The sequence below is a fragment of the Mirounga angustirostris genome, unplaced genomic scaffold (assembly GCF_029215605.1).
Source record: "Mirounga angustirostris isolate CCGP_5_RB_7025 unplaced genomic scaffold, mMirAng1.0.hap1 SCAF_4, whole genome shotgun sequence".
NCBI lineage: Eukaryota > Metazoa > Chordata > Mammalia > Carnivora > Phocidae > Mirounga > Mirounga angustirostris.
The window spans coordinates 189,365,436-189,377,195 of NW_026991712.1; the positions used below are offsets into that span (position 1 = coordinate 189,365,436).

General features: G+C 52.2%; 1 protein-coding gene across 4 annotated transcripts in view; it reads left to right on the plus strand.

Moving 5' to 3' along the window:
• GNB1 (G protein subunit beta 1) overlaps positions 1-11,105 on the plus strand; it is a 95,654-nt gene extending 84,549 nt beyond the window's left edge. For 3 of the 4 annotated variants that reach the window (XM_064590095.1, XM_054513178.2, XM_064590096.1), the window contains 5 exons: positions 4,413-4,479; positions 6,130-6,331; positions 7,121-7,337; positions 9,550-9,665; positions 9,909-11,105. In XM_064590095.1, coding sequence (XP_064446165.1) covers positions 4,413-4,479; positions 6,130-6,331; positions 7,121-7,337; positions 9,550-9,656 — 593 coding nt within the window. In that variant the 3' untranslated portion in view covers positions 9,657-9,665; positions 9,909-11,105. Of the gene's footprint in view, positions 1-4,412; positions 4,480-6,129; positions 6,332-7,120; positions 7,338-9,549; positions 9,666-9,905 lie in introns of all 4 variants that reach the window. The other variant, XM_045898883.3, reaches the window with a different exon arrangement.
• The last annotated feature ends 655 nt before the right edge of the window (positions 11,106-11,760 follow it).

The following is an 11,760-nucleotide window of genomic DNA, read 5'->3' on the forward strand; positions in this document are numbered from 1 at the left end:
GTGGGGCCTTGTGTCTCTGACTCCAACTTCGACTTAGCCAGAGCGCCCAGCCTGGTGCCCTGCTGCGCTCTAGGGGTGGGCTGGCCTAAACCACCACCACGTGCTCACTGTTGAAATTTGGGGAAATAACTTTAAATTCGCTTCCTTTGTGTTTTGAACCTATGATCTCACCCAGAACTATGATGTTTCTAAAGAGTTGGGAGAGTTCCATTGCGTGCTGATGTGTTCCTGTTGCTGGATGTCTGGATGGTTTCCAGTTTGTCAGTAGTGTGGACATTCTTGTAGGTGAATGGCCCCTCAAGCTCACAGCCATTTTCTTGGGATAAATCACCTTAGCTGGGCCTTCTGGTCTTGGGGCAGGGGTGCCACACGAGTCGTTCTTCTACCCACATTGGTACTCCTGGCTTTGCTCTGTCTGGATTAGTAGCTTCTCCAAACTCAGAAGTAAATATATTTGTTTCTCTAGCAACAAATTCCCAACCAAGCAACATGCTCTGTCAGGATGTCCTGCCTCTGTCCTCCAGGCCTCAGCTGATAGCACTCCCTGATCTCCCCCCTGGTCCTTGACCCAAGCACCTGCTCTCTGCACTGCCTATTTCAAGCCTCCTGTCTCTGGACTGTGGTAGCCTTGTCCCTGCACCAGGCTGTCCCCAGCATGTCCTGACACTGTCATCCATGGTCTCGGTGAGGTGCATAGGGACGCCCTCATGCCAGTGCACCTCCAGACTCGGCACTCATGCTTGTTGGGGTCTGTTTTCCCAGCCCCTCTGTAGGCTCCCAAAGGACAGCAGCACCGCTGGCTGGCCCCTGTGTAGCACACCCCCGACCCTGGGGCAGACCCCACGTTCACACACACACACCGGGTGGGGGCCGTCTTCACCTGAGGTAGCCCCACATACACACACACACGTACACGTGTCTGCACAGACATAGCCCTCTATGGTAGAGGTAGTTTATTCATTCTTCAGTAACAAAGATGGTAACTGCCACCGATTCTTCCAGACTTCTTTTTTTTTTTTAAGATTTTATTTATTTATTTGAGAGAGAGAATGAGAGACAGAGAGCATGAGAGGGGGGAGGGTCAGAGGGAGAAGCAGACTCCCCGCCGAGCAGGGAGCCCAACGCGGGACTCGATCCCGGGACTCCAGGATCAGGACCTGAGCTGAAGGCAGTCGCTTAACCGACTGAGCCACCCAGGCGCCCTCTTCCAGACTTCTTGAGTGCACATCCCCAGTTGCTGGGACGACTGCAGCTCATCAGAGAACCCAGTGCTGATTAAGCCACTGAGAGAATTGAGCCATGTATTTCTGATTTCAGAGCCCACATTCTTTTTTCTTTCTTTCTCTTTTTTTTTTTTTGAAAGAGCGCATGAAAGCGAGAATGGGGGGAGGGGCAGCTGGAGAATCTCAGGCTGACTCGCCACCCAGCACAGAGCCCTCTATCCTGAGATCATGACCTGAGCCAAAATCAGGAGTCCGCTGCTTTAACCTACTGAGCCACCCAGGCGCCCTGCAAAGCCCACATTCTGGAGCCACTGACTGCGTCCAGCCCAGTGGCTCCTGTGAGGCTGTGCTGGTCTCGGAGCACATGGAGCGCGGTTGGGCCCTTCTGGAGGCTGGCCCGGTGCCGTCCGCCGTTCTCACAGGCCACGTGACCCCATGTTAGTGCTGGCGGGCCCCAGCCCAGTGCCCCCGAACACATGCGCAGCACTTGTCCGTTAGCGCCATTTACAAGGTAGTTTCTACGCTTTCTGTCTGGAGGAAAAAAACTTATAAAAATATAGTATCTAGGGGCACCTGGGTGGCTCAGTCGGTGAAGCTTCTGCCCTCGGCTCAGGTCATGATCTCAGGGTCCTGGGTTCGAGCCCCACATCGGGCTCTCCACTCTGTGGTGAGTCTGCTTCTCCCTCTCCCTCTGTGATCTCTCTTGCTTTCACTCCCTCTCAAATAAATAGTCTTTAAAATATATATATATAGTATCTAAAAAGATATAGATACATATAAAATATCTACCTAGTTATTGTTTTGTTCTGTTTTCTTAAGGATATCCCTTTATTTTTATTTATAAGATTTTATTTACTGAGAGAGTGAGTGGGGAGAGGGGCAGAGGGAGAGGGAGAAGCAGGCTCCCCGCTGAGCAGGGAGCCCGGATCCCAGGACTCTGGGTTCATGACCTGAGCTGAAGGCAGATACTTAGCTGACTGAGCCACCCAGGTGCCCCCTGGTTACTGTTTTTTGTCTCTCAATGTACAAAATATGAAAAGGACCAAGAAACGAGTTACAAGATTGTGAGCAGGCAGCCCTGACTTTCATTAAAAGTAATATTTGTGTATGTATTTTAGAAGCCCCAACTATGGAAAGTTAGGGAATGAATGTGGAAGGCCGCCCTCCCTAACAGTGCCTCCCGCCTCCCTCCACATGAACACTGTCCAGCAGGCCTTTAGGACCTAGAGAGGGGAGACTGCCCTGCCCCCCCTCTTCACCTGATGGGTCTTAGTGTCCACAACCTGCGTGGTGCATGAGGTGGACAGAGGCCATCTTGGAGGTCATGTTTCTTTGGGCCATTAACCTAGGTGTGTCCTGCCTGGCCCTCCAGCACCAGCTGGAGTCTCCACGACTCTCCTCTCCTGCCTTCCCTGCACTCCTGAGTCAGACAGGCTGAGGCTATGATGGTGCAGTGTGAGGGTCAGTGGAGGGCCCGCTGGGTACCTCGCGGGATGGGGTTGGACACCCAGCACTGGCTTCTGTGGGAAGGAGGGAGGTGTGAGCTGACTGGAGTAATGTCAGATGCACCAGGAAGCAAATGCTGTTCTTGGAGAGGAACTTGGGCTGGAGCTTCAGCAGTAAGAGAGACCAGGACCTGGGGGTCCACAGAGTGGGTGGGGGCCACGGGTTAGGTGCATAGTGTGAATTCGGTATCAGGTGATCTCTGAGCACAGGCCACTCCTCACCTGGCTGGGCATTGATTCACCCCTGGGCTCCCTAGTGTCCCTGTGGATGGACGTGACCTGGGCTCTGGGAAGTGCTTGACCATACATCCTTTTCTAGGCACATAGATAATGTTTAAAAATCGTCATCTCTAAATATTTTGGTAATATTTTTTAGATAAATGCTTTGTTTTCCCTGTATTCTTTTTTTTTTTTTTAATGTATTATTTATTCATGAGAGTCAGAGAGAGAGAGAGAGAGGCAGAGGGAGAAGCAGGCTCCCCACCTAGCAGGGAGCCCGATGCGGGACTCGATCCCAGGACCCCGGGATCACGACCTGAGCCGAAGGCAGACGCTTAACCATCTGAGCCACCCAGGCGCCCCTTCCCTGTATTCTTATACTTTCCATACCAAAACCCTTCTGTGGTTTTCTTCCTTGTGTGTATTTTGTTTTTTATTACCCTGTTTTGCACAGTTGTATGTACCTCTGGTGTGGACCAGGAAGAAAGGTGTCGGGGCCGATCTGGCAGGGGCACCCCACCCTCGCAAGAGAGGCACTGTTGCTGCCCCTTCGGTCGGACGCCTGGCCAGCCCACCCACTGGGCACACTCCTTCCGGGGATAAATTGGTTTACCCTGCATTTCCAGTTCTTAGGGTCACTTACAGTGGAACAAAATTACAAACCGTGATAAACAGAGCTAATTAAGTAGAAATTGTAATGTATAGGTACTGCAAAATCGGTTTTTTGTTTCACCTTCCTCATACCAGAAGTTGATCAAGGTTAGGGATCTCAGTATGTCCCACCCTCAGCAGCCCAGCCTTGGCTCCCCACGCTCAGCAGGGTGGGTGCTCAGGCAGCACACGACTGTTTCCGTGCCACCTGGACTACTGTAGCGTCTTATAGAAAACAAATCCCCTGCTCCGCTTGGTACCCCAATCCCAGCCCTGACCGTGCCTTCCCGGAGGGCTTGGGAGGCCTCTGCAGACCACCCTCTCCCCTCCCTCCCTCACGCGTGCACACTCTCTCCCCGCTGGAGCGTGAGCTCCGGGAGGGAATGAAGCGCTCCTCTGATCACAGATATGTTCCTCGCGCCGGGGCACGTTGTTGTGGGGTGAGTGGGTGTGTGAACGGGAAGGGAACCTCTGTCCCCACATGTGGATAAGACAAGCAGAGATGGAGCGTGTTCCTTATAGCACCTGCGCAGTGTTTGCCAGTGTGCAGGACGGGTTGCTCGCCGCCTGCCGCTTGTCCTGGGGTGCGCGCCTCCTGGCCCGTGGGCTGCGCGGCTTCCTTTATCCATCAGTGCGTGTGAGGCCGGGCCCAGGGTTGCTCGTGAGGCAGTGGGCTTCACCCACACGTGGGACGTTGAGGTGTAGTCTTTCTGCCAGCGTGTTTTTCTGTTTTCGGGGCCTTAGGATCGGGGCGGGGCGGGGCGGGGCGGGGCGGGGCTCGCGCGGCGGGGCCACACCTGTGTCTGTTCTCCAGGTTACCTGTCCTGCTGCCGCTTCCTGGATGACAATCAGATCGTCACCAGCTCTGGGGACACCACCTGGTGAGCATCCGAGCGCGCGCCTTTCATGCACTGCTCACCTTAGACGGGTAGGAAATAAGATTTTTGACACTAATGGGGCCATCCTTTATCAGTTTGCAGTGGCCGTGAGGCGTCAAACACAAGTGCGTGAGTGATGAGTGAGTCCCTTTTACTCTACAGATTTTAAAGCTCACAGTTTAACTTTGAACAAGGAAGAACCGACCCATAGACGCTGAAGCTGCAGCTGCACGAGAAGTGCCTGCTTCTCTTTCCCTGCGCACACTCCCTGGCTGGGTGACACTCAGCAGCCCCCGGGGGAGCGGGTGTGCTTGCGTCCCCCTCAGTGGAGCGCTGTGCCGTGTGGACCCAGCAGGGCTCAGAAGGAGCAGGGGTCACGATCGCAAGTGGATCGTGTCAGACTTCTCCTGAGTTTGAGCTGTTCTCGTACTTCGAGTTAGAAGCCCACTTACACAATCTCTAGAACGTTTTCATTTGTGGCACCAGGGCGTACAGTCTAAATGATCAGATAGGCGGGTTGGTTGGTTGGTTTTGGATGCAGAACACATTTTTAATAGTTTCGTGTTTAAAAGAGTAAGCCATCTGCTGCTGAGGCTAGAGGTTTGACTTAAGGTTTTCTATATTGTTTTGTTTGGCTCAGATAGGTATTTTATGAGTCATTTTAGACTTAAACTGTCCTGGGGGCTTTTCTGGTCTTCAAGGCATGATGTGGTGGAATGCCCTGTGCCGGGGCCTGACTCCCATATCCAGCTTGTCCTGGTCTACAAGGCGTCCTTTTTGTATAAACTGTGTAAGTTCACAAAAGACGTATATTCTAGACTGTCAATTTTGGGAAGAATTTCTTTATTAGAAGATATTTTTTAAAGCTTTTTCATTTATGAATAAGTGTTTTTCGGAGTCCTGGGCACACCTTATTTCCTCCCTGTAGTCCCCCAGGCCCCAAGCAAGGAAGCCCTGCCCAGTGTAGGTGTAAATGGTGTGACTGGATTTGCGCCTGAGCCAGATTTCCTGGGGGGCTGGGATGAACTGAGCAGTTTCCAGTGTTGACGCCTCCTAGAGTCTGAAGCACAGAAACAGCATGTGCCCCACTCATAGCTCTGTCCGCATCTTACTTGACACCCGTCAGTAGCCGCTCACGCTGACACCGCGGGGCACCAAACTCAGGGCTGCCCTTCGGCGCACTCGCCCCTCACTCTCCCACGAGTGGCTCCAGGGGAGGGCTGTGGGGCCCCAGCCTTGCTTTGAGCCATTTGTTTACCGGGTGTTGTCTCGGTGTCCTAGCCTCTGGCCTTGTCATGCCCGAGGCCACAGAGCCGGCAGCAGTAGACTCACGTTCCCTGCCTCATCTGGGACACCTCCAGGAGCTCCCTGCAGCTCCTTGCGAACCCCCAGAGTGCAGGTCACTGGCTCCATCTTTGTTGGTGTCTGAGTTGGCGCAGAGAAAACGGTTACTCTGAAGCCCGTGGCACATTCTCATCTGTGTTTTGTTTGTTTCCTTTGTTTCCCTTCCAAACACAGTCACATTACAAAATTTAGAATTGTCAGGCCAAAAAGCGCAGAGGTTTGCTATGGTCCTAGATGGTTTGAAGGACAGTCACCTGACTGGTTGCCTGACAAAGTGAGGTGACTGCTTGTCGTGTGTTCCTGCTGCAGTGCTCTGTGGGACATCGAGACCGGCCAGCAGACGACCACATTCACTGGACACACTGGGGATGTTATGAGCCTCTCTCTCGCTCCCGACACCAGACTGTTTGTTTCTGGTGCTTGTGATGCTTCAGCCAAACTCTGGGATGTGCGAGAAGGGATGTGCCGGCAAACTTTCACTGGCCACGAGTCTGACATCAATGCCATCTGCGTGAGTAGGGGGTGAAGATGTGGGTCGGGGGCCTTTGCCAGCCATCAGCAAGTTAGATTACTCCTTGTATGCTGCAGAGCACATCAGGTTTTAAAATGTGTTCAGGGTTGGATGTTCTGTCTTTCGTACGCAACTGTAACCTATTTCACAAAAACTGTCGAAAACTTAGCTCTGATGCAGTCTGTCCTCGTGACACCAGCTAATTCTGTGCTAACCGTTCACCTCACAGACATCGGGGATGGGCCTGTTGTGTGCAGGCACCTGCTCCCAGCCCCAGGGCAAGCCAGGGATTGGGACCGGCTTCCCTCCAGCTGGGGGGCAGCGAGGCAGCAGCTAAGCCAGTCAGCATGGCCCCTTCGGAGCAGGAGGCCAAGGCCGAGCTGTGAGCCCCTCCCTGTGGCTGGGGCACAGCCAACGAAAGGAGCCTTCCCTTTGCCTCGTCACCTTGACGTGAGGGGCTCTTGCGAGAAGATGTGAAGGGTGGTATCTGGTTGGCTGGGGCTGGGGGTCCCTTCTTCACGAGGCTTGTCTGGCTGCTGGCGGCCCTCAGTGGTGACCATACTCTTCCTGATCCCCTGGAAAACAGTCATGAAATGAAGTCTCCTCTGGGGACGACAGCGGCTGTGGCTGCCCAGGTACCGATGCCCTCAGGTCAGGGTGCCCAGGGGGCTGCCCGAGCCCAGCCCCTGCTGACCTTTGCCTCCTGTGGCAGCGGCAGCCCTGCTGTCGGGCGGTCCCGTTTCCAGTACTTCTCTGTGCATTTGCGTATTCCCTTCATTTGCTTTCTAGTTCTTTCCAAACGGCAACGCGTTTGCCACTGGCTCGGATGACGCCACCTGCAGGCTGTTCGACCTTCGTGCAGACCAGGAGCTCATGACTTACTCCCATGACAACATCATCTGCGGGATCACCTCGGTGTCTTTCTCCAAGAGTGGGCGCCTCCTCCTCGCAGGGTACGATGACTTCAACTGCAACGTGTGGGATGCACTCAAGGCCGACAGGGCAGGTAGGTGTTTGCTGGGCCTTCCTGGGCCTCCTGGTGTTCAGGTAGCCCTTTTGAGGATGGACACGATGCACCGAGGCTGAAATGTTTAGGTTTGTGCCCGTCGTGCCGCTAAGAAACATGTGCCGTGCCTGAGTACACCTGCCTGCCCCGCGGCATGGCCCGGCGGAGGGATGGGGGACAGGCCAGGGCGTCCGTACTCGGGCTCAGGGCACACGGGCTTCCTTAGCACCAGAAGCTCTCCTTGCACGCACCATGTGAGGTGCACACGGACAGCTGCAGTGGGCAGGACAGCGCAAACTGCTGGGTCTTCAAGGCCCTCGCCTTGCTTTCTCTCCCCTCTGGCTGTACGTGGTGGAAGTGTGTCATCTAAGTGTGCAGCACAGGCTTGGGCAGGTGTGCCTAGTGAAGTATAAAGTCTGAAGTTCACACATTGAAGGCAAGGGTGTGGTTGTCAAGTGCATTAAAACACAGCTTGGGGGCCCCTGGGTGGCTCAGTTGGTTAAGCGACTGCCTTCGGCTCAGGTCATGATCCTGGAGTCCTGGGATCGAGTCCCGCGTCGGGCTCCCTGCTCGGCAGGGAGTCTGCTTCTCCCTCTGACCCTCCTCCCTCTCATGCTCTCCCTCAAATAAAAAAAAAATAAAATGATATTAAAAAAAACCACAGCTGTACAGGGGCATCTGGCTGGCTCATTGGGTGAAGCGTGTGACTCTTGCTCTGGGGTTGTTAGTTCGAGCCCCACATTGGGTGTAGACATTGCTTAAAAATAAAATATATATATATATATTATATTTTTAAGATTTATTTATTTTAGAGCACGAGCAGGGGGAGGGGACGGGGAGAGAGAGAGAAGCGGACTTACCCACAAAGTGCGGAGGCAGACATGGGGCTCAATTTCACCACCCTGAGATCGTGACCTGAGCCAAAACCAAGAGTCAGATGCTTAACTGCCTGAGCCACCCAGGCACCCCAAAAATAAAATCTTAAAAAATAATAATAAAACAACTTGTACAAAAGATGAGAAACTTCCTGTATTAAACACAGACAGGCAACTGAATTGAATTGACATTTTCAGAATCTTTCCACTCTACCTTGGCAGGGGGAAGAACAGAGCATGACTGGGGGTCTCCTGGGGTTCTTTCCTTGACCTCCCACTTTCCGATGGATCTTTTCCTGCCCTGGGCTGAGGTCCCCTCCTGCTCCCCCTGCTCCCTCTCGCAGACCCCCTGCCCCCATTGCCTCTGCCCCGACAGTTCCCCGGTCACAGTGCCACAGCAGAGAACACTGTTCCGTCCAGCTGAGACTCTCTCTTTACTCAGCTGTGACACTAAGGAGTATAGGAAAGGACAGGAGTTCTCTGAAATTAGCCATCAGACTCTTCCTGATAATTATCCAAGCACAGACGCTGGGTGTCAACAGGGGGCTTTTGTCTCACTGTGGGTTCAGCGTGGGTTACCGTGTGACATCCCATTGGCCCTCCCCCTCTTGCATCTGTCACCAGCCCTCTGTGTTTTGTGCCCTGTGCTAGGCTTTAGGGATTATAAACAAATGAAGAACAGCCCACAGCCTTATACTCTTGGGTTGTAATTGCCCTGAGATTGGGATGGTTGGATTTTTTTTTTTTTTTTTAAGATTTATTTATTTTAGAGAGAGAGTACACTAGTGGGAGAGGGAGAGGGAGAAAGAGTCTTAAGCAGACTCCACACTGAGCGGGGAGCCCGACACAGGGTTCGATCTCATGACCCTGCGATGATGACCTGAGTGGAAAAAAAGAGTCGGATGCCCCAGGCACCGCTTATTGAAGCTTCTTACCATCATGAGTATACTCAAGAGTTGGTGCAAGAGACCCTGAGTTATTCACTGTGTGTTTTGTGCCTTTTTATCATGTCTGTTCCTAGTCATCATGCTGTCTTAGTATCTGTTACCAGGCGCTCCAGTATATCTTTATTTTGTTTGAATACTTCCCCCGCTGTAGGTGCCTTCACATTGTTTTTAAGAGAGGAGTGTATTGAGCTTTACTCGCCTTGGTGGAGCGTGGCTTCTCTTCGTCCTGGCGTCCTTTCCTGCCAGGGAGGCGTTGCGGGGGCTGGGCCTCAGCGTTTGGGGCCTTCCTCCGCGCGTGGTCCTGCACCCAGCCCTGCAGAGCATCAGCACGTCACTGCTAGGTGGGGCACCTCTGGGTCCCGGAGTGACTGGGCTCTTATCTGCTCTCAGGTGTCTTGGCTGGGCATGACAACCGCGTTAGCTGCCTGGGGGTGACTGACGATGGGATGGCCGTGGCGACAGGGTCCTGGGATAGCTTCCTCAAGATCTGGAACTAACGCCGACAGGTAACACAACAGCCCACGCGCCCTCCCTGCACACACCTCTGTGTATTTCTCACAGCACAGAGGAGTTCACAGTTGCTAGATTAATTTTGATGTTGAGTTGATCTGGAATTATGGTGAGGTGAGCATTGCATCCACCTGAAATAACACACCCTCGGCGGCAGACGGGAGGGGCAGGATGAAGAGCAGTAGCACTGACTTTAGATGTTCTCTTTTTTACATTTCTTTAAACTCTGTTTAAAGCAGCAGCTGGACGTCGTGGCGAGTGGAAGACCATTCCAACCCTGAAGCGTTACAGTGATAGCATTTCCAATCCACCCCTACTAACGTGGACGCCCTGCACCCCCTCAGAACTTCAAAAGGGCAAGACCTTTTCCTTCACTTATTGCTGAAACCAAGAGCACAATTCCCATGAAGAGAAGAATCTCTGTGCTGTAAACTCAAACAAATTGTGCATTCCTCCCGGGACCATTGTCTTTGTTTTCTTTTTTGTCTTGAATGAATTTAAAAGGAAATACTATAATAAACGTGCTAAACAGAAGGTAAACTTGAGTGTAATTGCGAGGCAGACACACCTTTTCACTAGTTCATTTGAATTTTAGGTCAGTGACCCTATTTTGTGCTGTTCATGCAAAACAAGTTGAGGATTTTATCTTGTAATCAGTTCTAAATTTCAGGTTGTGTTTGTAACAATTCTGCAAACATTCATATTTCCTTTTTAAAATATATTCCTTTACGTTCAGTAGTTACAGAGGAAGAGGGTCTGGTGCAGCCTCTCTGAAATTGTTAATGATGTAAATTGAGTCCCTTGTTTTTTATTTTTTGTCTCGTGTCACATAATTGTTACGCACAAACACGGCATAGAAAGGAAGATGCTAATAAGGAAAGGAACCAAGCACATGCTGTGGATGGTCTTGAATGCGTGATGAATAGTAAACTCAGATTAGGCACCTTCTGCTCCCCCAACCCGTCCTCCCTACCTTCTCAGTTCAGTTCTTAATCTCACCTTGGGTTTCCTTGTGAAGTCGGAGGGACGTTCGTAATAATAGCCTAACACTACCCTGCGCCCCACCCCCAGCCGTCAGGAACCTCTGTTTTTCAGAGAGGCGCCCGTCCTGTGCTTGGATAGTCCGTCAATTATTTGTGTATGAAACCATGTACAAATCAATGTTTTGAAAATAATGATCTCAAACTTTCTAAGTTAAATTTTAAAAAATTTGATCGTTTGCCATATTGGGTGGGTTTACTCTTAGAATCGCATGCTGTAGAAATGCTCAAAAGCGCATATAGGACTCAGTCCTTAGATGTTCTTTTTCTTTTAAGAAATAACCTCTTTACAGTGTAACTAACCACTGCGGCTCTGTCCGCTCACGTCTGCAGTGTCGGGGGCAGGGCGGCCCGCAGGCTTCACGCTTGGGCAGCGGGATCAGTCACTCTTTCTTTCTTTCTTTCAAAAAAAAAAAAAAAAAGTCCTGTTCCAAATGATCACTGTTGGATTCGGGGGTGGGGGTGGGGGGCAGGGAATGGAGACCCTGGCCTTCCCCTGTAGATTCCTCCTGGCCTGTCTCGCCGTGGAGGCAGACCGCTGTCTAACACGCAGACGTCCCGGGTCCCGCGGGAGGCCGGCGTCCAGCAGCAGCAGCTGGACGGCGGTGTCGTGGCTGCCTCCCCGCACCCTAGCCCACTTCCCGCAGCAGTGGTGGCTTCTCTCTGTCCTGTTTTCTGCAGCAGCCTGTACAGAACTTTGCTGTGACACGCGGTCGGCCTGGATCTGGCAGAGAGAATAAACACGAGCCCTCCTTCCTTCCCATCGACACCTCTGTAGAGCTCTCTGCACCCTGTGCCCCTCACTGTTTGTATTTAATTTTAAAGTCAGTGTATTGCAAGGAGGCTGGATGCAAGATAGATACTATATTAAACTGTACTGTTATTTAAGATGTAATAAAGCAGTTTGACATGAGGGACTTTGGTGTGGCTGCTTATTTGCCAGCTGTTTGGGTTCCTGACGACAGCCATCGTCCCCCGGCCGCCCTACTCGGTGAGGTCGGCTTGATGTGGTCATGTGAGCAGTGCCGCGGCTGCCCGCTTCTCTGCCAGG